At 37.9% G+C, this 26,078-nt stretch overlaps 1 protein-coding gene across 1 annotated transcript; it reads right to left on the minus strand.

Moving 5' to 3' along the window:
* On the minus strand, positions 1 to 25,897 carry jph2 (junctophilin 2). The gene is made up of 6 exons (XM_028010168.1): positions 25,181 to 25,897; positions 19,282 to 20,095; positions 7,575 to 7,693; positions 3,622 to 4,622; positions 2,500 to 2,600; positions 1 to 1,173 (listed from the first exon to the last, which is right to left on the minus strand). The coding sequence occupies exons 1-5, from the start codon at positions 25,557 to 25,559 to the stop codon at positions 2,520 to 2,522; spliced, it is 2,394 nt and encodes a 797-aa protein (XP_027865969.1). The 5' UTR covers positions 25,560 to 25,897; the 3' UTR covers positions 1 to 1,173; positions 2,500 to 2,519.
* Positions 25,898 to 26,078: the final 181 nt, after the last annotated feature.

A 26,078-nucleotide genomic window follows, 5' to 3' on the forward strand; every position in this document is an offset into this window, starting at 1 on the left:
TCATGGGAGATTTTTTTTTCTTTATTTTAATGCAAATACTTTTAGGCTTTTTCCTTCATCAACAACAACACCATCAAACTTAAAGGCAGATCAGCTTCAGATACTTCTTCTCTGTAAGGCCCAGACCCCCCACACAAAGAAAGAGAAAATAAGTCTTTTCACCGTAAGACATGGAGTTAAGAATCATTCTGGTTTTTTTATCTAACTACAGTGAGGTAAATTAATTTAGGATTTGGTGTGGCTTAATTATTTTAGCTACAAATAAAAGGTAACAGCAGAATTCTGTATAAGATGAAAAGGCGCACTCCCAAAAAATGTACAAAAGTACAGAAAATCACCTCCTGCATACAAACATTTGGCTCTAAAGCTGAATGAAACAATAACAATCCACAGATTCAGCATCTTTCTTAAAATATACAGTTATTGCTTTGGATAAATCTGAATGAAGACATAATTTCCCCTTAGCTAATTGGCAGTGCATGGCTCCACAGGAACAAACAGGACAAAAACGTCAGCAGGGGCTCTCAAATATCCTTATTTCTTCTATTTTTTCCTTTCTTAATCTCTTTTTATCTTCTTTCTACACAAAAAAGCAGCAGAATAAAAACTCACACATACAGTAAACCCCTGTAAAAAGAGAACATATGTGTTAGATGACCGACACAAACACACAGCGCTTAACCTGCTGCAGGCGTCGAAAAACGCAGTTTTTCTTCACAGGGACGCTGCTGTGTTCGAGCAAATTCAAGGCAAACTGGAGTGAAAGTTCAGTCTGGATGAGTTTTCAACATTACTTCATGTCGAGGCAGCGTGTGATCTATTGATTCAGTGTTGTGAGGACCACTCGGTGTAAGGCAAATTAGCAGTAGGACAACCCATATTGCAAAATGACAGCAAACCTTGTGACACTCTGTGACAAAGTTGAATTCTGGAGGCCCACACAGCTCCAAGACTTGCTCTACCATCTAACCACCAACTTTAACAGAACAGTCATATTCAGACGTTTCCGCTCTTCATTGTCCTTCAGTTTTCCCCAAAGCTCTGCAGAAGAAGAGCTTCACAGAACCGACGAAGACGACTCCAGGAGGCTCCTGCCAGCCGCCAGTGGTGTCTCTGATCTCTGGTCCATGAGGTGGAGGAGCAGCGCCATCACAGTCCAACACCACCTGCGACCTGCAGCAGAAGAACGCAATTAAACTCAAAGAAGGAATTGTTTGTTGGTAACTAAGCAGATCAGAAGCTGTTTCCAATACAAATGGAGCAAATCTTTCCATTAAATTAGAAATTAAATCCAAATCACACGTGAATAAGCTTGTTTACGTGATAAATCAATAAATATCGTGGCAGTGACAGATATAAACAGTTAGATGTGATTACATTCATAACTCAGCCATCATCTCAGCATCTATCAACAATCAGAGGAGACGTCTGCATCTTATTCAGGCGACAAGCTTCTCATACTTGGGAGAGGCTATGTATGCAACGTTTTGGGAAAACTGTACTCTGCGAATTTACTGAAGAGCTTTGCATTCAACACAATCTAAAGATGCACAACTTTTTATGAACTGTGCGTTGCTGTGAGAGCTCCGGTGGAAGCAGTTCCACATTGTCTGAAAAAAATTAAACCAAACCATCTTCCTCCTTCTACTTCCTGTCGTCTTCTTCATCATTTTCGCCAGTAGTCACATGACTCGTGATGTGATAAAAGTGTTTCCATTGCAGTTTTGGGAAATACATCTATTTCGGTTGAAAAACTACATCATCCTAGTGCAAGAAACGTTTTATAGAAAAAAAAATTGCTTAATTATACGGTTAATGGAAACACAGCTAGAAATTGGTATGCTGGGACAAGTATGGTGGCCAAAGGCCCTGCAGATGTTGTAGCATTTAATTGACTTGGGGATGCTTGTCAAGAATTGTTTTTTATGGACTAATGCAAACCACCGGATTATATTTTGTAATTGTCCATCAGGAGTTCCTCCATATATTATGGTGCAAGATGTATTGAGTTGTTAAGACCCCCTAAAGCAGGGGTTTCCAAACCTTTTGATCTCATCAACTGGCCGCTTCCATATTTGGAACTAAATCGGATAATTATCCAAGAGTTTTCAAAGTGTCTGCAGTCTGAACGGTCATGTATCGTCCACCTTTTACGTCAATAACGAGAAACATGCGTCGTAATTCTGCGCCAGTAGAAGCCAGATGTGGTCAGTCTGAATGTAAACAATGGCTGAAAATTATAATTCTGAAAATTGCAGACAGTATTGTTAGGAAATTACAATAAAACAGAGTAGAAATTGTAAATATTAAATATTGTTATTAAATGTGATCCAAACTAAATTTTTGCAGCATAATCATGGAGGGTTTTTGTCAATGAAAACACAACCTCTCCTTTAAGACTCACAGTTTAATCTGACATTTATTATATATATTCAGTCATTACCAAAATCCTATTTTTTAACCTAAATGTCTCCATGGAAACCAGGTTATATGTATTACCTGATATGGTGGAAAACGTCTCATGACAAAATGTGAACGAAGAGTATGGCCAGGCCGATGTTTAGCAGGATCACCATACACACCATGATGGTGTTTGGGCCCTGGAAAGGAAGGAGAAGAGCAATGATCACAGTGTATCCACTGAACGCCATATTTACTCCCCAGTTTTCACATCATGTCTAATTACTGACTGGCTGATTAGGAATTACCAGAGTATGGTAGACGCAGTTGGTAAACAAATCCCTTAATAATTAACGTCAAGAGTTATCCATAAAATGCTACGTGTATACTTGCTGGTTTGGTTTTTGGAGATCTTATAAAGCTTTGAACAGAGTCAAATGACGCAGAGTTATGCTAAAATAAAGAATCCCTACAATTAATCCGGCACTGAATAGGAGGCAGTTTCTAAGTGCTTACAGATTGCAGAAAAAATACATTTGCTCAAAATGATTCCTAATCCTTATGAAAATGGCTGCATCATCAGGTCTAGCTGTGCACTTTGCTCATCAACTTTTTTTTTGCATATTAAGTTAAGAAATAAAGTTAATACAAAACAAGATACGAAGAAGTTGCACAAAGATATATGATGAAATCAAAATGTGTTTTAAATTACCCCAAACTCCCCCAACTCAATGTTTACACTCGCACGGGAAAATGGCTGCAAACAGATGTGCAATTATACAACCGCACATCTTTGAAAAGCAAAAGTGGAGCCTCCTGCACAACCAACAAGAATGCAGCAAGAATTTTGGATGGTAAGTCAACAGCAAAATACTTTTCTTCTCCAGCAGCCATTGTACAGTGCATACAGCGGTAAAACCAGCTGACCAAATGTGCTGGAACTCAGTTTGGACTGATAGTTAACGGGCTGGGCTTTGTTGGGGTTGCTAGGTAACGGAGCAATGCCTGCTGATTTGTGACATTACATTTGGAAGGTTTTTAAAACTGATCATTTTTCGGACACCTAAAAACTTTAACTTACTGCCAAAAACAGCGGAGTGTTTTTTAAATCGCTTGAACTGTTTTTAGAAGCTGTAGAGACCCAAATGGAAGTACAAAACATGCAAAATGTGAATATTGCATCACAGGTCCCTTTTATGTTGTGTATCTTCACCATCTCACCTCCAGATCTGAAAACTCTGCCGTTGTTCTCGACACCAGGCTCTTTACGAGTGGCTTGGCAATTATGGCTTTGGGTTCCGCCGGCTTTGAAACTGTTTTAGGTTCATGATTAGCAGCAGCTTTTGGAGGTGGAGCAGGACTCGGTTGTCGTTTTGGAGATGGAGATGGACTCAGTTGTCGTTTTGGAGAGGGAGCAGGACTTGGTTGTCGCTTTGGAGGCGGAGCTGGACTCTGTTGCCATTTTGGTAATGGTCTTGTCTCTGCTCTGCTGCCAGGCCTGCTTCCCTCCCTGGATGGCCTTTTCTTCTCAGAGGTGGACGACGGCCGCTCCTGGACAGACGGAGCTCTTTCGGTTTTTACTTCAGGGGCTTTGGGTTCAGGGGTCACAGCTTTGGGAGGCACGCTGGCAGATGGAAGAGGAGCTTCTACTTCTTCATCATCTGGAGAGATGAGGCTATTCATTTCTGGAGCGTCAGTGACTGGAGGGACATCTGCAGGTTTTACCTCAGAGTCAAATTTCTGAAGTGGTTTAATTTCCAAGTCAGAGCCCTGCTCGATCTTGTTACTCAGACGACTCGGGGAGCGTGATGGTTGACGACTGCTGGAAGCCGCTCCCTCCTCAGGTGCAGCCGAGGCAGGTGCAGCAGCTGACACTGAAGGAGTGGTGGCACGACTACCTGGTGCACTGCTGGGTTTAAGGCTACCCTTAGTGGAACTTCCTTTCATGGATTTATCTTCATTCCGGCCTTTTGGACCAAGGAGTTTGGGATCCTCCTTGTTGATTATGGCCGGACTTGGGGAGGGAGTTCGGGCCGGGGACGAGCCAGGCATGAGGCTGGCCAGTTCATTCAGAATCGGGCTCTCTGGTGGTGTGGGCAGGGGCTCTTCATCAGCTAGCAGAGGCTCCTCTTCTGCTAGCAGGGGCTCATGTATTTCAGTGTCAGGGTTCTCCTGGTCTTCCACAGCCTCCAGCAAAACCCTTTTCTTTAGATACTCAGGGCCTAAAAATTAAAAACAGTCAAATGTTTCAGTTCAATTTATCTACAAATAAAATCTGATCATATTCTTAAAATGAAGGGCAACTCCAGCTGATATCTATTACAGGTATGCAAACACCTTTTGAAATGTAGATTATTATGCTTGCACATTACAACACTTTCCCATCCATCCTATACTCATGCACACCATGCACCCCTAATTTTACTAACTGTCACACTTCATATAAATAATATGGATATTAACTTTTGGTTTTGTTAAATACATTTATATTTTAGAACTCCAATATAGGGTGTTTCTCCCTTTTTTTGTGACTTTTGAGCCATGTCATAATTGGGGGCTCGTCCGGGATTTGAATCCAGGAGCTCTGAAGGTTAGGGCTTTGTCGAAGGTATCTAGGTTTGAGTATGATACTGTGTAAAATTTACTGTGTATACTATCATTTAAAGTATTGCAGGTGTTAATTTAGGCATTAATTGATGTGACTATCCTAAACTCTAAAACGCATTCTCCTCTGAGCTTTCCTGTGTGACTTGTCTGTTCAGTAGCCACCTCCGATGTTTGTTTTTTGGTTATATCCCTGTGCTGAACATCCAGGCATTGTAACACTACTGACAACGAATCAACCCTATCAACTCTTAGTTTACTTAAGGACATTGCTTTCTTAATATACTACCAACTTGTCCTGTCATGTTGTAAAAAGTGTAGCCCTAAATCTTCTCCAAACAAATCAGTAAAATGGTCTAAAAACAAAATTATTTAAACTTTATGGGCAACAATGTAAGTTGCTGAAAGGAATTTAGACTGTTAAAAAATTTTATTAAAGCAATGTTTCATACTGTACTGACATCAACTCTCTTTATTTACACATTTGAGTTCAAAATCACTGAAAAGAACACGTCTTAAAGCCAAAAAGGTTTCCTCTGACCTTTGTAGTAGTTCATTTGCATTAAAATATGCATCCTTCTATTTTCAGAACTTGTAAGTAACATCAGAAGACTGGATACCTTTTTCTGTCTTTGTCTATTTGTGTCTTATTAAGCCTACTGCTGAAAGAGAAAAGCAGGGACCTCCGAAGTGGTTCTTTACTTTTGTGTCAATGTGTGTGTCAAAAAGCCTGTGATGAAACTGATACAATCCCCAGGACTGAATAAGACCATCCTTTTTTTAGACATTCAGTTCTGCTCGCCTTGTGGGGAGCCTCAGCAGAGAGATTCAACAGCATACGCTCTGAGATCAGGAGGCAAAGTATGAAGCAAATTTTGCATGTCATAGACAGAGTACAGTATTTTTCAGACTATAAGGCGCACATAAAATCCCCATATTTGCAAAAAAATCGGCAATGCGTCTTATATTCCGGTGCATCTTATGTATGAACAGTGTACTGTATGTTTTATTACAACTTTGGTAAGCGATGAAGCCACTCCCCTTGATTGTCGAAGCATAATCGCTGCTGGTCAGAAACCTCGTGGAGTCAGCTTTCTATGCTATCTAGACAGACTTGTTTTGGGGTGGCGAACCACTTTTCCTGATACATACAGTGCTTCAATCATCAATGAACAGCCAAGCAACAGCGATGAGGCTGAATCGGATGATGACGAGAGGGATCCGGGCTTGCCTGATGCTGCTATCGCCCAACTGTTAAATTCCGACACCGAAGACGAGCAATTTGATGGATTCGTAGAAGATGAATGATTGAAAAAGTGAGTGTACTTTTTTGTGTGATATTAACAGTTATTGTTAATAATTTGAATAAATTTTGACCTATCCGACTACGGTATTTTGTTTTGCTTTATGCGCCTTGTAATCCGGTGCATCTGATATATGAAAATAGATCCGATCATTGATACTGCGTCTTATAATCCGGTGCGCCTTATATTCCGAAAAATACGGTAATATATATGCATCTCACAACACTGCACCATCTTTGGTTACCAAAATGTTGATTTTGCACAAGGCTAAGAAAGTATTTAATAACCATATTATTGCTAAAAATTACATTTGCACCAATTGTTCCTGAAGACGTTCTTTATTTATTATAACAAAATGTCTTCACCACCTTCAGTTAGCTTTACGATCTCAACCATGCATCAGTTATGAGCAAAAAGGACAATTAGAGTCAATCCATAAATAATAGTGAGAGGCAGTTTACGTGTCTGAAATCTGCAATATAATATCTTGTCAAATATCAAATACCAGCAATGTCTAGTGATTGCAGTATTGCTCACTGATTTTAGAATTCAATAAATTGTGCAGTTCTAATGTTGTACTATTGTCATAATTAGAGCTGCACAATATTAGTCCAGAACAATATATTGAATTGTTGCTCTACTGTTAAAAATTAAATCAAAAAGCTAAACAGCTTAGTATTCATCTATTAATTGGCATTTTTTGTTAGACATGAATGGAGTAAGCATTTACTGCGATATTTTACTTTACTCTGATAAACCTAATAAAGTTAAGTGCATTCAGAAATCACTTAATTAGGAAGCAAAAAATACTAATCAGCGTGTATGTGTGCAACATTAGTAGAAACCCAAAATACTTCCAGCTGAATCTACTGCAAGAAATGGTTCAAATGCACACATTTGAGGTTAGATGTGAAATTTCAAAAAATATTTTTTTCTTTTCCTTGTATTTCACAAATATCTGTACAAAAGAAATCTGTACATTAAAAACAAAATGTACATTGCTTGTATTCCAAAAACTCACCATTACAGGTGATTCTGATTACAAATAAGTTACACTAGACTCTATTTAGGGATATCAGAGTAAAGGGGGCTGGACAAAATTAATGCTCAGCACACCTTTCATGCTTCTACTGCATAAAATTACATTGAATTCTTTAGTTGTTACATGACAAAATGCCTTTTTGCAAACCACAGTATGAGGCTTGTATTAAGACAAAACATAAAATCATATTATGCCCTGTTACTGAGGAGTTGCTATCCACTGACCTGGCTGATAGAAAGAAGGCGACAGCTCTTTGGCAACCAGTCTGGCAATGCTGGACTCACTGTTGGAGGCCTGGGCGGCCTGTTCAGCGCCGTCTGACTTGCCCTTTGCATGGGATGTCCTGCAGTCAAGAGATGCAACACAAGTCGTGAATCACTGACAACAACAGTCCATCACACCTCCCTTTTTTAGACTGCGTCAACAGAATGCAATGTTGGCAAATTGTCATGTGTAACAGTACTATTTGTTATAATGAACATCATCAGTGCACACCATCGTTTGAGGTCATGAACCAAGAAGTTAATAAGATCTATATACATAAATCCGTATGGTTACAGCCAATGGACCTAGATCAGTTTACCCCCAGAGAAAAGGCAGCGGTGCATAAAAGATAAAGTCCAGATTATTGTAGAAAATGTTTAATTAACTCTCGACAATAAAGCAAAAAAGCAATTTTGATTAACTACACCCAAATACAGACATTCAAATTATGAAGCAATGAAGAAAATGTAAAACTATGTTTAAAACTTACAATGACAGTCTGCTTCAAAAGATACATTATCATTATCCATAGTTCTGGGATTAAATGAGAACTCAATAACTTTATGTTTTTACAAACTTTAGGTAACGTCAATATGATGTTTTAGATAAATGAAAATCACTAAAAATGTAACAACTAATGCATTAAAAACCAATAATGTCTTGTTATTGGTTTCAGGCTCAGAAAGATCACTGGTTGTTGAAGTTCATCAGATCTTGAAATGACAACACATCCTTAACCAGTGTCTGGTTACAAGTTAGAAACCCAGAAAGATCTGAAACATAAAGCAAGGCCCAGCAGAGGTTGACCTGGCATTCGTCAACCCCTCTGAATTACATAATAAGATTGTTTGCAAGACTCTGTAGAGCCTAAATGCACGAGGAAGTAATTCTGTAATTTGATTTAGATGTACTGTAATTCGGACACATTCGAAAGTCGCATGTTAAACTTAAACTCGAGAGTTGGAATTGACACTCATGCCTTAGACTTAATGAGTCCTTATTGTAAAATTCAAAAATTGATGTGAGGCATGATCGTTTGGACCTTTGGAGATAAGTAAGGTACCACTGCTCAGACACTCATTGTTCTGACCCACAGAGACGGATGAGGTGTCGATGCCCACAGCCTTAGAGACGGATGAGGCGGGGACATTTGGATGCTTAGTATTGATGCATCCTTGCTTGGACACTCAGAGTCATTGACTATTGTTGCTTGGATCCTTGGCAAGTGATGAGACATTGGCACTTAGACCATTGGAGTCATAATTTAGACACTCCAAGATTCATGATGCATCGATCCACAGAACCTTGGAGACAGATGAGGAGTTGGAACCCTTAAAGAGAGCATCATTGCTGGGAAGCTCTGACTCGTCATCAGGACTATCAATAATCTTTAAGGCGAAGATGCATTGACACTCAAATCCTCAGTCAGACCGTGAAACACTGACAAGGTGCTGGCATTTCAGTTAAAGTTGCATGCTGGGTTGTGAAATTGTTTGGTTTCTATGTGCAAAATAAAATACACTTAGGATGTTTGGAAAAGTGTATTTAAAAAAATCATTGATTTGTTTAACAGCACTTGGCGAATAAAAAAAGAAGTAAATTTCATAGGAGGGGAGGGGCTAACAATTTTGACTTCAACTGTACATTGTATTAAACTGGATCATCCAAAAACAAACAACAACTCATGATATTATATCTTGAACTAAAATTTCTGAATGGCCCGAAATTTCTAAATGTCTTAGAAATAATGAGGAAAACTTTCATGCGGCTGCAGATTGTGTGTAAAGGTTCAAAGGTTTCCATCAACAATCTGGAGAGATATTTCTGTCTTTACCAACTGACAGACTTCTCTGATAATCAATGCAGCTGCTGCTGCTGTTTGTCTCATAGTAACTGGGAGAATAATTGAATGTGATTAGTCTGAAGACACTTGGCATACTGTAACTTAATACCGATCTGAATATAGCTCCCCAGTCCAGTTATAAACCCAGTGGAGAAGGTGCTTCCCAGTGGAATAATTAGAAAGTCCACTGGTTGACTTAGGTGATCTCCACCTCTCTGAAAACCCTTTATTTAAACACATTTACACTGGCATGTGCAAATGAAATATAAACATGTTTTAGGTTGTGTTTATTGTCAGTCACTTTAGACCCCAGCAGCTCTTCCTGCTGTTTTTAAACAGGATTTCTTACAATTGTAATATTACATATTTTGATTTTAGTTAAAGCAAAAGCTTTAAATGGCCATAAATTACCTGTTTATCCCTGACTACATCTTAATCAACAGCTTACTTTTAGGCCGCGTAATCAGGATTCTAGCATAATTAAAACATTTTTCTCTGGAGAATTGGTAGAGTTTGTTTGCTTGTTTTGAATATGGTCCAGTAATTTTCAGCAGAGTTGGGGTTGTTTTATTCCATAGGTTTGCTAACCTGCTTTAACCATTTCGAAAGCAATTTTGATGCAGTGAGAAAACTCAACTGGGTTCAGGTTTCAACCATTTGGATGCTTATTTGAGGTGAAGTTGAAGAATTTGAGGATTTTCCATCTGTCAGTGGTTGAAAGCTGTTTAGCTTTCAGTGGATAATGCATTATGCATTACGTTAGCATAATGCATATTCTAACATATGCATTATGTTAGCATATGTTGCTAAGATAATGCAACATATGTTGCATTATGTTAGCAACACAATGCTAACACCATCATTATTTATAGGCGGTACAGTGTACATAAACCCTCACCTTCACTCCTCCAAACATTTTTTGTCAGCTAAATAGCTTTGAATTTAATAAAGCAGATTAACATGAATCTTTCACAGTAACCACAACCTTGTTTAAGGTCATTGCACTCTGATTAAAAGCTGCAACAGTGCCAGGAAACCACCAATCCAGTCAACTAAACCTACTTCTGTATCGAGCAGTCATTGGGTCAGAGGCAGGATACACTCTGGGCCAATCACCAGACACACAGGACAAGCAACCAAGTGAACACACACACTTGCAATTTAGAGAGACAAACTAACCAGAGAGAACCAACAAATGCATTTGGAGAACATGCAAACTCCATACAGAAAGACTCCAGGCTGGGATTCAAACTCAGGACTGTCTTGCTGGAAGGCGACAATGCTTCCAGGAAACCAACCAATGTGAATGAACATTACATTTTCTGTCAAAATCAGTGATCAAATAAAGAGCCTGAATTACAGCAGAATGTTGCTGATGGCAACAAAAAGACTTTAGTTACCAAAAATTGCAGATAACTTACATATACAGTTAGGTAGGTTGTGCAGTGCCTATAAAACATATTCATCACCTTGAGTTTTACTATTTTTATTGCTTTTAGAAATCAATCATGTTTAAAGAATCATTTTTTGTTTGTTTTTTTGACAAAATAATTGTAAAAAAACAACAACTTTAATATCAAAGTGAAAACTGATTTCTACAAAAATAATGACAAATAAAAATATTTAACATGATGTCAACAAAAAGACTTTAATGTCTCTGTGATGAGACAATTAACCAATACTGGTCCTTTACAGCTAAGGCTGGTTGTCTAGTGCCAATAAAACTGAATGTTTCACACTTTCTGTTGTTTTTATAAATAAATTGTGATCTAAAAAAAAGGGCTTTTTGACAAAATAATTACAAAAAAACAGTAAAACTGATTTCCACAAAATAATGATAAATACAATATTGCATAATTATTCTATCCCTTTAAATTGACTGACCTAATTCAACAAAGGTCCAGCCAATTGGTGCTAGCAGAGTCACAATGATTGGATTGAAAATTATCTGAATCCAGTGGACTAGAACAGACAATATTTTGTTTAAACTGTAAAATTAATTGGTTCCATCTGCACAAAAACCAACGTTGTGAACTTTTCCCAGCTTAGAGTTTATATAAACTTGCTTCGATATCGGTTAATTTCATGGCTGAATAGAGTCCTTAAAATTTATTTTCCAAATTGTGCAGCTGCTCTGCCAAATATACTCACAATTATTGCTTTCAAGGACCCTTTATGCAAACATTTTAATATGAATATATTGAAGTGTCTGCGAAGAATGCCAACTGGAATTATAGATCAACAGGATAAAGTGTTAATGTGACTCTTAATTCAGCATGCTGACAGTTTTATTAAAGTAATTAAAATAGACTCATACATTTAAATTATGAAGAAAAATGCAGTGGATTAAATCTGGCTGAATAAGTTTCTAGCAGTTGATTAATAAAAAGTTCTTAACTCAACATCAGCCTTTTAGTTTGATTCTTTGTGATCACAAAGCAGGAATCCTGTTTTGGTTTTCCTGATGACAGCAAATGGCTGACATTTCAATTACAGGCTATAAAATCAAATCATGACATGACATTTTATACAAGTTAAAAGTAAAGGGGCATTTATGGAGTAATGCAGTCTACTACATGTTAGTAAGTTCTTTGAATGCACATGCGCTTCTTTTACGCATGCAAAAATACATGAACATTCATCAATGTTCCTGATGGGAGGGAACTTAGCTCCAAGTTTCCAAAAATGTGAGCATGTTTGTGAGAGCAGCTGTCTGAATTTTAGAGGTCAGTTTGAGTAAAAAAGCATGAGATAAATTCAATCTATTTACCATTTAAACCAGGGGTCCCCAAACTTTCTCCTGTGAGGGCCACATAACTTGTCCCTTCTATGATGGGGGGCCGGGGTCAGTTTGTAACAGAAAAAGTGTGACGATTGTAAGAGTGCTAAACATAAAAATGTATTGTATTTCAGAAAGCACAATCAAATAACCTTTTCTGGATTCTTCAGAGAACAAAAGTCAGGAAATAACACTATTTATGAAATAAATAATAACCAAATAACACTGGGTTCTCCACATAAAAAAAGGGTTAGGGTCAATTATATGCATGTATAAAATAGTTACTAACTAATAGTTAATAATAAATAAAGTTCATTACTAAGGAACATTTTATTGCAAAAGTCCAACTTATCAAATAAAAATGCACATATATGAAAATACTCTGGTATTGTTCAGGGGGCCGGACCAAATGTGGAGGCGGGCCGCATCTGGCCCGCGGGCCGTAGTTTGGGGACCACTGATTTAAACGCTCCATAAAGTCTTATTTAAATGTGAGCGAACAGCGTTGGCACAGAAGGGCGTTACTTGATCAGCTGAACTATTTTAAATCTTCAGTTGCTTGAAGTCTGAATATTGGACAGATGTACAAACACCGGTTCACACACATTTAGCGTGCGCAAATAGTTTTGTGAATTCACCCCTTTGGATCTTATTTACAGTAATCATACAGTACTTTACATTTGAAGTGACTTGCCCAAAGGCACATTGGCTCTTTGAAGGCTTTCTTTTCAACATATGACGATGTGATCTAGCAGGTATCATGCTTTTTGATGCTGAGATGGTAAGAGATCTCAGAAGCTTAATGCACATGGCAAAAAAACAGAATTTTAGCAAATATTTTTGTTTTGTTTCTAGCTCTAATGTTTTAGTTTTGTCTTATTACAAAAGCACAAACATATGAGTAACTTTGTAGGAAAATACAAGACCTTGTTTTAGGTCAACAATTCAAATTCAATTAAAATTTACTTAGTTTACTTTAGTTAGTTTAGTTTTATTTCAAGTGTACTAATATATTTTCAGTAGAAATTAGACCAAAAATACTTTGTAATATTTGGTATTTTTGCACCAAACATTAGTGAAAATATCAAAGATTTTTGGTCAGGAAACAACAAAAGTCTTTTTTTCTGTTTTTACTTTCCGCAGCAGTTATCCTGTCTTAAATCCAGCTGATGGTGTCAGATATTTTCTCAATCTCTGGCCTGTGCTGTTAGATTTTTCTGGATGCTACTGTTCAGCTGCGCTGCAAAAACACATAGTCTTACCAAGTCTAGTGCAAATATCTTAGTACACTTGAAATGAGACAAAACTTACTTACAAGTAACTTTCCAGTAAGATATAGAAGCTTGTTTTGAGTCAACAGTCCCTAATTTTTATGAAAATTTTACTTGTTAGTTAGTTTTGTCTTCTTACCAGATAATTGCAATGATACTAGCTTGGTAAGTTTTTGTGTTTTTGCAGTGTACAATGTGGGAAAATAAAGATTTACTGTCAGGAAAGAACAAAAGTTAATTTTGCTTTGTCTTTTTTTCTGTTCTTCCTTTCAGCAGCAGCCATCCTGTCCTAAAACCAGCTGGTGGCGACAGATATTTTCTCAAACTGGCGCAAGAGCTTTCTGGATGCTACCGTTCAGCTGCACTGCAAAAACATAGTCTTACCAAGTTTCTATCTTAGTACACTTGAAATGAGACAAAACTAACTCACAAGTAACTTTTCAGCAAGATATATAAGCTTTGTTTTAAGTCAATAATCCCTAATATTGATGAAAAAGTTACTTGTAAGTTACTTTTGTCTTATTTCAAGATATTTGCAATTGAAACTAGACCAAAATACTTGGTAAGATTTGGTGTTTTTGCAGTTTGTGTGAAGTGAAGTTAAATTCATTTACTAAAATGAGCTTTCAGCTTTATTTAATACTGTCTAGTTACTTTTTCCTCCTCAACAATAGCTATAATTTCCATGTTGAACATTGTTTACAAATGACGACTGCGCAAACAGCTTGTATCAGCAGAACAGCGCGTAATCCAAGCTCGACTACTAAAGCAAGGTGCGGTACATGTATATGCCACCCCTTTATACCGAAGCACTTGCTTATGAGCTGTGCCATATTTTTATCTGCAGAACCATTTGACACCGCTGCTGACGCAAGGCGAGCCGGGTCTTTAACTGTCGCTGCCTTGCAGAGCAGCCGAGGCTCTCAGAGGCGGACACACAGATCAGACCGTCGACAGCAGGTCCCAATCAATAGAGAGGAACTCTGAGCAGGCGTGCAAACAAAAAGAAGAGTCACTGTGTTTCTACACAGAAAAAACAAACGTGTGTGTCTGTGTGCAGGCACGGAAGATGGGGTCAGACAGCAGCAGGGGAAGGGGGATAATCAGCTGTTGCATTCCCTTGCGATTGTGATACAGCAAGAGTGTGCCTGTCCATATTTAGTCAGAGGCCCGTCTGTGACCGCGCGGCCTCGGTGTGCGTCATTTGCACCCCGTCATGGCACCCAGGCCCATCTGCCAGCCCCAAGCAACAAAAAAAAAAGAGAGAGAGAACAATGTCCAAAGAGTGTCTGAATACCAGCAAACACTTTAACCAACTGGATCTGAAGAGGTCCGGTGTGGCATCCCATGAACCGCGCTGCTGCTTGTATTTTTAAACCCTCCACTTCTCTGCCAAAGGATCATAGCAAGAGAAAACCGCTGCCAGGAACAGATGTGTCATCTCTCCACTGCTTATATAATAAAGCTTAATGCTCATTGCTGCTCACCACTTAGTAACTGTGGTAACAGAAGTACTGTGATATGCCGCTGCTTCCCAAAACGTTCACGCCGCCGCAGTAAAGAATTAGTTTTACGGGAGAAAATTTAAGTTAAAGTTCGTTGCGTTGTTCGAAAAGTAAATGCAAGAAATTCATATAAAGAAAAAATCCTATCAAGGATACAATTTAATTATGTATTCAATTTTTACTTATTAGTTAAAATTCTTCAGTTTCACATTGAAGCAATAACAGAGTTTCACCAAAGTTGGAATTTGACATAGGAAACCGGGAGCTTTCCCTCCAAAATCCAATATGGCTGCCTTACATCTAAAACATAAGACAAAAAACAGCAACTTTTTCTTTTGTGATTATTTCTTATCTCTCTAAATTTTTCACATAGTCTTTTAATGAACGTAATGCTTGTATTGCTAATAGTAGTTAGCCTGGTCTATGTTAACTTCTAAAGTCGAATCAAAATCGGGTTTTATTTCATTTTCAAAAGATTCACTAAATCAGTATCATGTTGTTGTCATGCCATAAAACATTGAAGATATGGATCTTGTTGTGTTGTTTATTAGTTTTCAACTGTCATTTTCTAACAACACATCATCCCCCTGGCAACCGTTACTATAGCAACAGTGAATGTTCCAAATACAGAACGAGCTTTCCATCTTCAGATTAACAGTACATAAAGAAAAACAAACTTTAAGCTGTTTTAAAAGTATGAAAAATACTACAGCATGTTTTGTACTTAAAGAAAGATAATTTTTCTAATGTAAATTTCTATATGTTGCTGAAAAGTTACTTGTAAGTTAGTTTTGTCTTAATTAAAGTGTACTGAGATATTTGCACAATGAACTATAGACAAAAGTACTTGGTTAGATTTTGTGTTTTCATATATGTAATCTGAATTAATAAAACCAGGAAATAATCTTCCTTTTAAGTTATGAGGTTAATAGTATTGAATGAGAAGCGACAAACCATTTCTATTCCTAACTGGTGCAATCTGGAGATTATCCAATTCCTTTAAGATATGACCAAAGACAGATAGCCAAATCAGTGAATCTGTTATTAATGCATGCATTTGATTAAATATGTTCATTATTTTCCAGCAGTTTGAACATTGCTGGTTGTTTCCGAAGCCCACTGAGATATTCCGAACTCAGGCCTGCATAAATCCTCATGTGCATGCTGTAGGTGCGCCCAACGCACAGAGAAAAATAATAACTCATATTTAGTGGCTATCTGTGCAGTGCGCTATTTAGATTTGTGTCTGCAGAAAGTCTGCAGAGCATCAGCGAAGTGTCCGCCTGCTGTAAACACTGAGCTTACTTTGGGTTCTGAAAATGAATGTGGACAGAAATACCAACACCTTGTACGGTCAAAGACAAACTGCATGTTGAACAAAACATCACCCTGATTTGTGACCTGGGATTTATATTTGGGAAGAGGTGCAATTAAATGTAACAACCACTCCAGTGGATATTTAAAGTTTATTCTGTTCCATTAAAACAACATCAGGTATAAAATAATGAAACCAAAAGCTACACACTGATGTAAATAATGAAAAGTTTACAACCTTATGTATTTATGTACTGATCAATTTTTAATTACAGAAGCAGTACTGATGGGCGCTCGATCAGGAGTCCATGCCCAGATCTGACCTATGTGAACGGTAAACTGATGAAGTGAAAACACCCTGGCATTTCTTCAACCACAAGAGATTAAAAAGTCACCATAAAATGCCAGAGTACATTTTGAATCTGGGTTTGGTTTGTTGTTTAACCAAACGACTCCAATGAGTTGTTTTAAAAAGAGAGAAATAACCACAACAGTTTTCCTCCAGTTAATTATAGTAAATAAGTGACTTGTTGCACAATGCGCCTAAATATCCATATATTTTCAAATGCATCGTCTTGGCAACCGCTAATTCTCTAAAATTCACCCACCATCACTTCAACTCAGAGCATTTAGGAAAATACCCAAAGCTGTTGAACTTTCTCCACATTTATTAACGGAAACGTCGATGTATTCATCAGAATTTTATGGATCTAAATAAGTAATTTTAAAAATATGGTTATTGATAAATATTTAATCAATATGCAATCAAACAAATGAATGTACCATGAAATAAAAACTAAATAAATATTTTTATTTGGTGTGCTCATTTTTTTCAATCACAGTTTAACTTGTTTATTTATTTATTTACTTGGTATTTTTATTTCAATATTCATGTATTTATTTCAGGATTGTTTTATGTGGTTTTTTAATTATTTATTTCATAATAATGATTTATTTGTTAACACTTTTGTTTTGTAAAGCTAATTTACATATTTCCCACTACAGAGAAAACTAGGCCCTCTCATTTAAATATAAGATGAAATAAAAAAAATTATATCAATTAGTCACATGATAAATAAAAACAAGCACAATGTTTCTCCTTTTTCTCTCTTTATACCAAAAACTGGATGATAAAAGTCTTCAGTCTGGTGCTTTGGTCCCAACTATTGCAATTTTTGAAGGATAGTTTTATTTACAGAGACTTTTTAATTCATTTTATTTGATGTTGTTTATTTATTTTTGATATTTAAAATGTCTTCCATTTCCACTGTTAAATGTTCATTAGAATTTAAAGCTGCATAATTATGCCATTACCATTATATTAATTGAAAAAGGTCTCACAACAACAACATTATGATTTATCGCAATACCTTCTGGAACAATTTATCATCCAGCAAATTGTTTTTATCGTAACTGGCCCGTTAATTTCTCCATGAAGAAAATACAAACGTAAATGTACCCAGAAGGCCTGAGGACTGAAAATAGACAGCTTACATGACCGGCGGTTTGGATGAAAGAAGCCAGTATCCTCACAGAAACCCCTTTAGATATGCTCACTCTCTGATGTACAAACACCAAGTTTTATGTTCTTCTGTTTTGCAACTGGCAGCATCACTACCAGAATGACACGAGTCGGACCTCATTTTGTTACATTACTGAGTCCTAATACCTGTCAGCTAAAGAAATATCAAGATTCAGAGCAAAGCTGTTGCAATGAGCAATAAATCGCATTATAAATGAAAAAGAACTTGATCATTTCCATTTGAATGCTTTGTTTTTCTTTTGTTTCAAATAGAGACTGGAGGACAAATGGCTTCACTCCGGTCCATCGGTCTCCACTGACATAAAGGAATTCTTTCATCAGTTACTTACATGGTTTTGAAGCATGACAGTCCCATTAGGAGTAGCAAGCCAACAACAAAAAAATGCTAGTTGAGTTATTTAAATTGAGTGTTTTTGTTTCTAGTTTGCACTATTTGTTTACAAAAGCTCTAACTGGCAGTTTTGCCTGTGTTCACTATCTGAAACCAATAAATAGTACATTTTGAAGGACAATTTTATTTAATATAATCTGTTTTATTTAGGTTTTGGTTCTGTGTGTTTTTTCCAATTTGTTTATTGGTTTTGGTTGTTTTTTTTATTATTACTATTATTATTTATTTTGGATAATTAAAATGTTTTCCAGCTCCAGTGACCTACTATGCTTCCTTTAACGGGTTGGATAGGTCTATGGGATGTACAAAACATCTTCCTTGCATTTCTATTTTACACAAAATCATAAAATAACCAGATTTCAGTGTTCTCAGTTCTGCCTATTTTAGGGCCTCTGGTCCCTTTAAATCCTAATAAGATGCATGGCGTGCTAATAAGCACGGCGTGCCCTCCGAAATGTGTGAGCCATTTTCACTCACACATGAAAATGGCTGCAAACAGATGTGCAATTATACAACCATACATCTTTGAAAAGCAGAAGTGGAGCCTCCTGCACAACCAACAAGAATACAGCAAGTGGAAACTTGTCTATTCCAGCAGCCATTGTACAAGAGTAAAACCAGGTGACCAAACGTGCTGGTGCTCTGCTTGAGTTGCTAGGTGATGCACTGGGGTTGCTAGGTAACGGTGCAGTCCACGTCAATGGCTGCTTGACATTCAGTAGGTTTTTGAAACGACTAACTTTCTGCTGCTTTAAGAGTTCTTTAAAAGTTAAAGTTTATTAATAATATTATTGTTTATCGTAGCCATTTTTTGGGACAATTTATTGTCCTGCAAAATTACTTATAGTGACAAGCCCACCCAGAAGTCAGTGGCTGGTTTTTCTGAAGATATTTTCAAAATCCTCAAAATGACTCTCAAACCATTTAGCTGAATAAATGAATAGCAATCCTTTTTGGACTCATAATACAAGAACAAAAACTACGTTAACATAAAGTGGACCAGAAACATGTATTTCCTTACCTAGAAGCAGCGATCTCTGCTTTCTGTTTGGCGATGGCTGCCGCCCTCTGCGCTCCCTCAACCGCCCGCTCCACCTTCTGCTTGATCTTGGTTCCCTTGAGCTGGATCACCCTCTTCTTCATGGCCTTCACCAGCATGTTGTTCATGTACTTGCCCTCCTCCTTCCCTCCCTCGGCAAACGTGGTGCAGCCATACCCGTGTCTCTGATTGTTGAGCCACTCGCCCTCGTACTTCAGGCCGCTGGATCTCTCGCTTATCCCGTATCCTGAGCGCTTGTCGTTCTTCCACTCGCCCATGTAAACCTCTGTGGTGGTGGCGTCAATGTCAGCCTCCACCGGGGGGAAATCCTCCGCTCCGGCCAGGCTCTCATCCCCGCTGATGGTGGAGTTTGTGTCGCTGGCGTTGGAACTCAGAGCGGACTCTGTCCTCAGGAAGCTGATCTTGCTCTTCTGGCTGGACAGCGATGTGCTTGACTCGGATTTCCTCAGCTTACCCAGCAGGGAGCCTCTTCGGAACAGGCCCTTCTTCTTGAGCTTCACAGCCTCCGGATCCACCTGGAGGGTGAGAGCGAAGCCTCCGCGGGATGGTCCCAGCTGGGTAGGGGTGGCGACAGGCGTCTCTTCTCCCGAAGCATTGGTGGTGGTGATGACCGGGACATCCTGCTGTAGAACTGTGCCGTTGCTGTGCTCACTGCGAAGTGAAGTTAACGAAGTACGAAGAGGGGAACGCACGACTGCTGCCATGCCATAGGGTACGCTTTGCCGAACACCGTAGCCATGGCGCATCCCACCAGTGAACTGACCCTGGTAGGTACCTGAAAATGAACCAAAGCATGTAAGATACTTGGAATCTGCTCTATTAAGCAAAAATATTCCTCAGTCTAGGAAAACATGGTGGTACTTATAAGAAAATCTCCATTCCTGTGCTTTAAGTGGCAAGAGAAAGGAGTTCAGAGGTTAGAGAATATGTTTAGGGAAGACATTCATGCCAAAATCATTCTACAATAATGAAATTTTACTCTGCTCAGTTATGCTTATTTTTTAGCTCTTTTCAGAATGAGATATTTAAGGCATCTTGTAATAGAAGGTTTAAACTCGCACATGAAATTGGCTGAAAACAGAAACAGAATTATTCAACAATGTATCTTTGAAATGCAAAAGTGGAGCCTCCTGCACAACCAACAAGATTGCACCATGTGGTTTCTAAATGGTAAGTCAACAACAAAGCACATGTCTTTTCCAGCAGACATTGTACAGCAGTTAAACCAGCTGACCAAATGTGCTGGAGCACCGCTTGGGTTGCTAGGTAAGGTAGGCTGGTGTTTGCTGGGGGGCAGTGCCTGCTGATTTGTGACGTTATATTCCAGAGGTTTTGGAAACGGGTCATTTTCCAGACACAACAAACCTGAACTTATTACCAAAAACTGGGGGGTTGTTTTCTGAAGCATTTGAAACCCAAATGAAAGTAAAAAAAGATTTAAATTTTTGAAATTTGCATAATAGAAGCTTTCAATATAACAGATAAGGGGTATTTGAAATTCAATTTGAAATCTGAACTTGATACAGAAAGAGAATATGATCAGGGACTTCTTGCACTTAATACATTGTAAGATGCATTAAATTTGATTAGATTTAATGCATTTAATTTAAGCATTAAATGCTTTAATTGTAAGCATTTAATGATTACAACTAGCATTGTAAACTTCCAGCAAACAACGTTTGCTAATTGTAAACAATTGTTTACAATTGTTTACAATTGCTTACAATTGTAAACAATTGTATATTTGGCCTGATCCTTGAAGACCAGAGATCCAGAGTCTTACGAGTCATGATTTTTTTATTATCTTTGTAGGGTGAGTCTTTACACCGACGACCAACACTCGACAGCGATAGCTGAAACACTGAATGGCAGTGATCTATTTTAAAACAAACTGGAGGGGAAAGGTCGGATAGAGTCCCAACCATGCTATGCATGTGTTGAACATTTTTGGATTGTTTTATATAGATGTGTAATAAATGGACTGAGTATATATAACACTTTTCTAGTCATACTGACAACTCAAAGTACTTCACACTAGAACCACATTCACCTAATCAAACTTAGAAATGTGCAGATATTTATACACCAAAACACACATCAATAGAAAACTTGGGGTTAAGTGACTTGCCTAAGGGACTCATTAACATGTAGGAGGAAGCTGGAATATTTGAAAAATATTTGTTCAATATATTTTCCACAAATTAATTTGTATTGTTAGCATGTTAGCATGCTCTATCTGGGAACATGCACAGAGGTGCTAATTTTTGTGACAGCTAAGTTAGCATAGTTGGCTTTTCTTACGAGTGAGTTAATGTTTCTAGACCTAAACAAGAATCACATTTAATTAACTTTGTGGTTTGATTGGGCGTGCCGTGGTGGCGTAGGGGTTAGCGCGACCCATATTTGGAGGCCTTGAGTCCTCGACGCGGCTGTCGCGGGTTCGACTCCCGGACCCCGGACCTTGCCGCATGTCTTCCCCCCTCTCCTTCCAGCCTACTGTCATATAAGGGACACTAGAGCCCACAAAAGACCCCCTGGAGGGGTAAAAAAAAAAAAAAACAACTTAGTGGTTTGATTAATGGTTATGAAAAGTTAGCTCTGCCAAACTAGTGAAATCTAACTTAGCAAAGTTAGCTTTCCTTAGATTTGCTTAATTTTTCTATAACAAAACAAGAATCAAATTTAATTGACTTTAGTTAACTTTTATTAATATCTGTCACCAAAATTATTACAATTAACATTTCCTAAAGGTTATAAAATGTTAGCTCTGTCCAGCTGGTCAAAGCTAAATTACCAAAGTTAGCTTTATTCAAGGCTGACAGAGTTGCTAAATTTAGCTGTTCCTAAAGCAGGAAGTACATTTCTGATACCAAAACATCTACAAATAATCATTTTACTCATTAATTACCCAAATGACAAGTTAGCAACCAGATTTTACTCAAGTTATAACTGTTGAGTGTGGATCCTAGAGATAGCTAGTCCTGTGCCGGTAAGGCCAAAAGGTCACTGAGCGCCTGTGCTATTAATAAATCCTGAGATCTGGTGCTGTCACATCCCCCACCACAGCTTCCAGTGGACGAGGCTGGAACCTGATGAGTCAGGGAAATGCTTTCATTGTACCAGCAGGGTCAATATGTTTTTATCTTGCTTTATCCAACAAGGTCAAAGCTATTACTTGGCTAGAATATTTTTAATTTTAAGCATGCACATGTCTATTAGCCGTGTTCATAAAAAAAAGTTGTTGTGAAGGTGTTATAAATATAAACTTTTGGGAAAGTATTCATTGTTTAACTTCATGCCGTTATTCATTAGTTAATGTGGATTTCTGAAGGGAAATGTGAACTTAGTAATGATAACACATTTTCCATTTATTTACCTTCACCAGTTCAAAATAAACAATGTGATGCAAAATAAGACACCATATTGACCTGCACAGCAGCAGGACTGCATTATTTTGCTTATCCATCATAAGCTATCTTTGTTTCTATATTTTTTAAAAATAGAATATCTATTTCGTCTTGCTCTTGATGTCTTTATAGTAATGAATGAAAACATTTTGTGAGGTTGACTCCCAACATGCTCAGATTTCTGCTTGACTGACAGCAGCAGGGTGGTGTTTTCTTCCGGTTACACTCACTTCATAAAACGCCAGGAGATCATTGGCGATGGACTCGTTCTTACACACTCACTTCCTTTCACGTTTCTAGAAAGAATATTTGTGCAATTAAATAATAAATATAATTTGGCTGCTGATTTGATCTGATCTGAATGATATTCATCTTTGGTAAAGAAACAAATCAAAATTTAAAGCAAAACATCATCAAAACCTCTGTAGTGAGAAACAGTGGTGCATTTTCCTACACTAGAATGAAGAGTGAAGGTAAACGATTTTGTTTCTGCAGAAACGAGGCAGTGGAAAGAGTAGTTTCCTCATAATCTGAAGGTTATGGGCTTGATTCTGACTGTCACATGTTGATACAAACTCACAAATTAATGCCTAAGTTGACAACTACTGGATATGTTTGAATGTCTGTAAGAGTGACTCTGGTTTAAAAGTGCTTTAAGAAACTGTTCAGATCATCATTTACAAAGTGAACCTAATCATTGATCTGTTAAAATTGTTACTAATTTATTGCAAATTAGTGTAAAATATCTCTTACATGATGCATATGAGTAGGACAGTAATAGTGAGGAACTTTCTGTAATTTTAAGTTGTAACATATGGTTTTACTCACTGAATGCTGTGAGTAAAACCATTACAACATCATCATATTTAGACAAAAATATAAAACAAAAATGCTTAATTTAATTGCTTTAATTTTTACAGAAAAGCAGCAGTTAGTCCTGCTACTATTAAATGATATAACACTGAATAGTGTTATTATAATAATGTTATTGATAATCTTTTATTGTTTATTTGATAAACTTGTGCACAAATAAAAACTAAAGAACTGCTAAATTTGGTAGTTATTTCTAACTTTTATAAATTGTCATTTTGCCGTTATAGAAGAGCAAGAGAAGCTACTATAATCTGGTTAATTATCTGGGCTTTCTAATTATAACTTCATAAGTTTCTGTACAAATAAACTTTCCTTTGAGGTATTATTTATCTATATGTGTTTTCTGTGACCAGACATATTTCTTTTCTGTAAACAAGGAAAACATTACAGAAGTCTTGGTGCAGCCAGCTGACCGGCAATGTGTAGCAAAACCTGGGAGATTAACATTGCAGTTCTAGTTTGTACAATGTCAGCTTGTTAAACAATATGAAAAAAAGGGTTTTGGTTTTGAAACTGTAACAGTTTTCAAATTGGAGTATACTTTGATACTAAACACGTCTGCCTTACTTTTAAAATCTTAAATTAAATATTACTTTTGCACACCTACCTTTTTCTTAAAACATTTTTAAAGAGTCAGTAGGGTTGTAAAGCCTTGGTCTTATGTAATTTAGTATTAGACCTCATGATAGACACAAGGCAAAACACATATATGTGATATTCCAACACCAAGATCGACTGTAGAACAGGAAAATGAAATAATGTGAAATAATTGTCACTTTGGTACCAGGTCCGGTAGGAAAACCCAGGCTTCAATCTCTCCAACCACTGGTATGCTCCAGCTCATTCCAGGTGACACCAAACTGTTTCCGGGCCATTCCTGCTGTGGGTTCTGGTTCTTTACCACATTTATCCATTTTTTTGTGAATTCTATAAATTATTACATAGTTATAAATAAATGTAACTATTCAGATTATGCATTTCCAATTTTATTCAAATTATTCTGTTAATAAATATTAATTAAGGACTTATGTACTTATTGATTTGTGTCACTTTAGGCCTTCCATATATTTTGGACTGAGACACTTTAAGGGATATTTCATGACTTTCACCTCCATCTGCGTATGTTTCTGTCCTGAAACATGTTCTTCTTCAAAGTAATCTATTAATAAATATTAATTATGGAGTTACTTGCATATAAACCTATTTAGGGACTTCTGGAAACTTTTAAGGTATAGTTCATGATTCTCGCCTCCATCTCTGTATGTTTTCGTGCCTCATCCACCCTGATGCCTGTTATTCTTATTCAAAGTATTCTTTTAATAAAGGAATTATTTACTTATTGAATTATGTCATTACATTTACCGTACATTTAGGGACTGATGGACACTTTTATGCTTATTTCATCACTCTCACCTACAGTATATCTATGTATTTTTCTGTCCCGTATCTATCAGTTATTCTTATTCCAACTATTTTATTAAGAACTATTCAATTCAGGACTTATTTATTTAAGTCACTTCAGGCCTTCCGTACATTTAAGAACTTCAGAAAACTTCTAAGTCTTATTTTATTACTCTCACCTCCATCTGCGTATGTTTCCGTCCCGTATCCATCCTGAAGGCCGTTGTTCCAGGTTCCTTCGTACTTGGCTCCGCTGCCCACGCTGACCCGGACCCCGTACCTCCCTTTGAAGCCGTGAGTCCATTCCCCTCGGTAAATCCAGTGTCCTTTGGTTTCCACTCCCAGTCCGTGGCGCTTACCCTGAGACCAGTAGCCTTCGTAGGTGTTCCCGCTGGGCCAGGTGTAGACCCCGACCACCTCGAAGCCGTAGTTCCAGGAGCCCGAGTACTCGCCCTGGCCCTTGGGTCCGGTGCAGATGCCGTGGCCGTGGGCTTTGCCCCCCTCCCAGCCTCCGCAGTAAGCCCCGCCATCATCAAACTCGAAGCGACCTCCACTCATCCCGAAGCGCAAATTGAGAACTGAAAGACGGTTCTGGGTTTTCCGTTTCCTTTTACCTGTCCGAAGTTCCTGACGTGGATTTCACCTGACATGCAGCTGAGAGATGAACTTTATTGGGTTTCTTCTGTTGCGATCTCCATTTGAGTTCTTGTTATTCTAAATCAAGCATCGTTCCTGAAACAACTCATTTTTTTTGTGTTGCGGATTTATTAGAGCGAATTGCGAATAAAATGTGGAAGTGCGTGTTGAAAAGCCAGAGATCTTACATGGCTTCCTCAGGTGGCATTTCCCCCCCTGTCCCTGCCACCCAGCTGCCTCCTGACAGCCGCCGCGGTTGGACACACTTCAGCAAACCTAACAAGGCGACCAATCCACAAACACACACACCCTTCCAAAAATACAACCCAATCCTTAACTCCGCTGCCTGCAAGGAGCAATGCCAGAGTCTTGCCCCTTCGGGACTGAAGTAGCTGCATGCCTTTCAGGTCTCTGCTGTCCAACTCCACACTTTTTAAACAC

The sequence above is a fragment of the Xiphophorus couchianus genome, chromosome 24, assembly GCF_001444195.1.
Source record: "Xiphophorus couchianus chromosome 24, X_couchianus-1.0, whole genome shotgun sequence".
In the NCBI taxonomy this organism is placed as follows: Eukaryota; Metazoa; Chordata; class Actinopteri; order Cyprinodontiformes; family Poeciliidae; genus Xiphophorus; species Xiphophorus couchianus.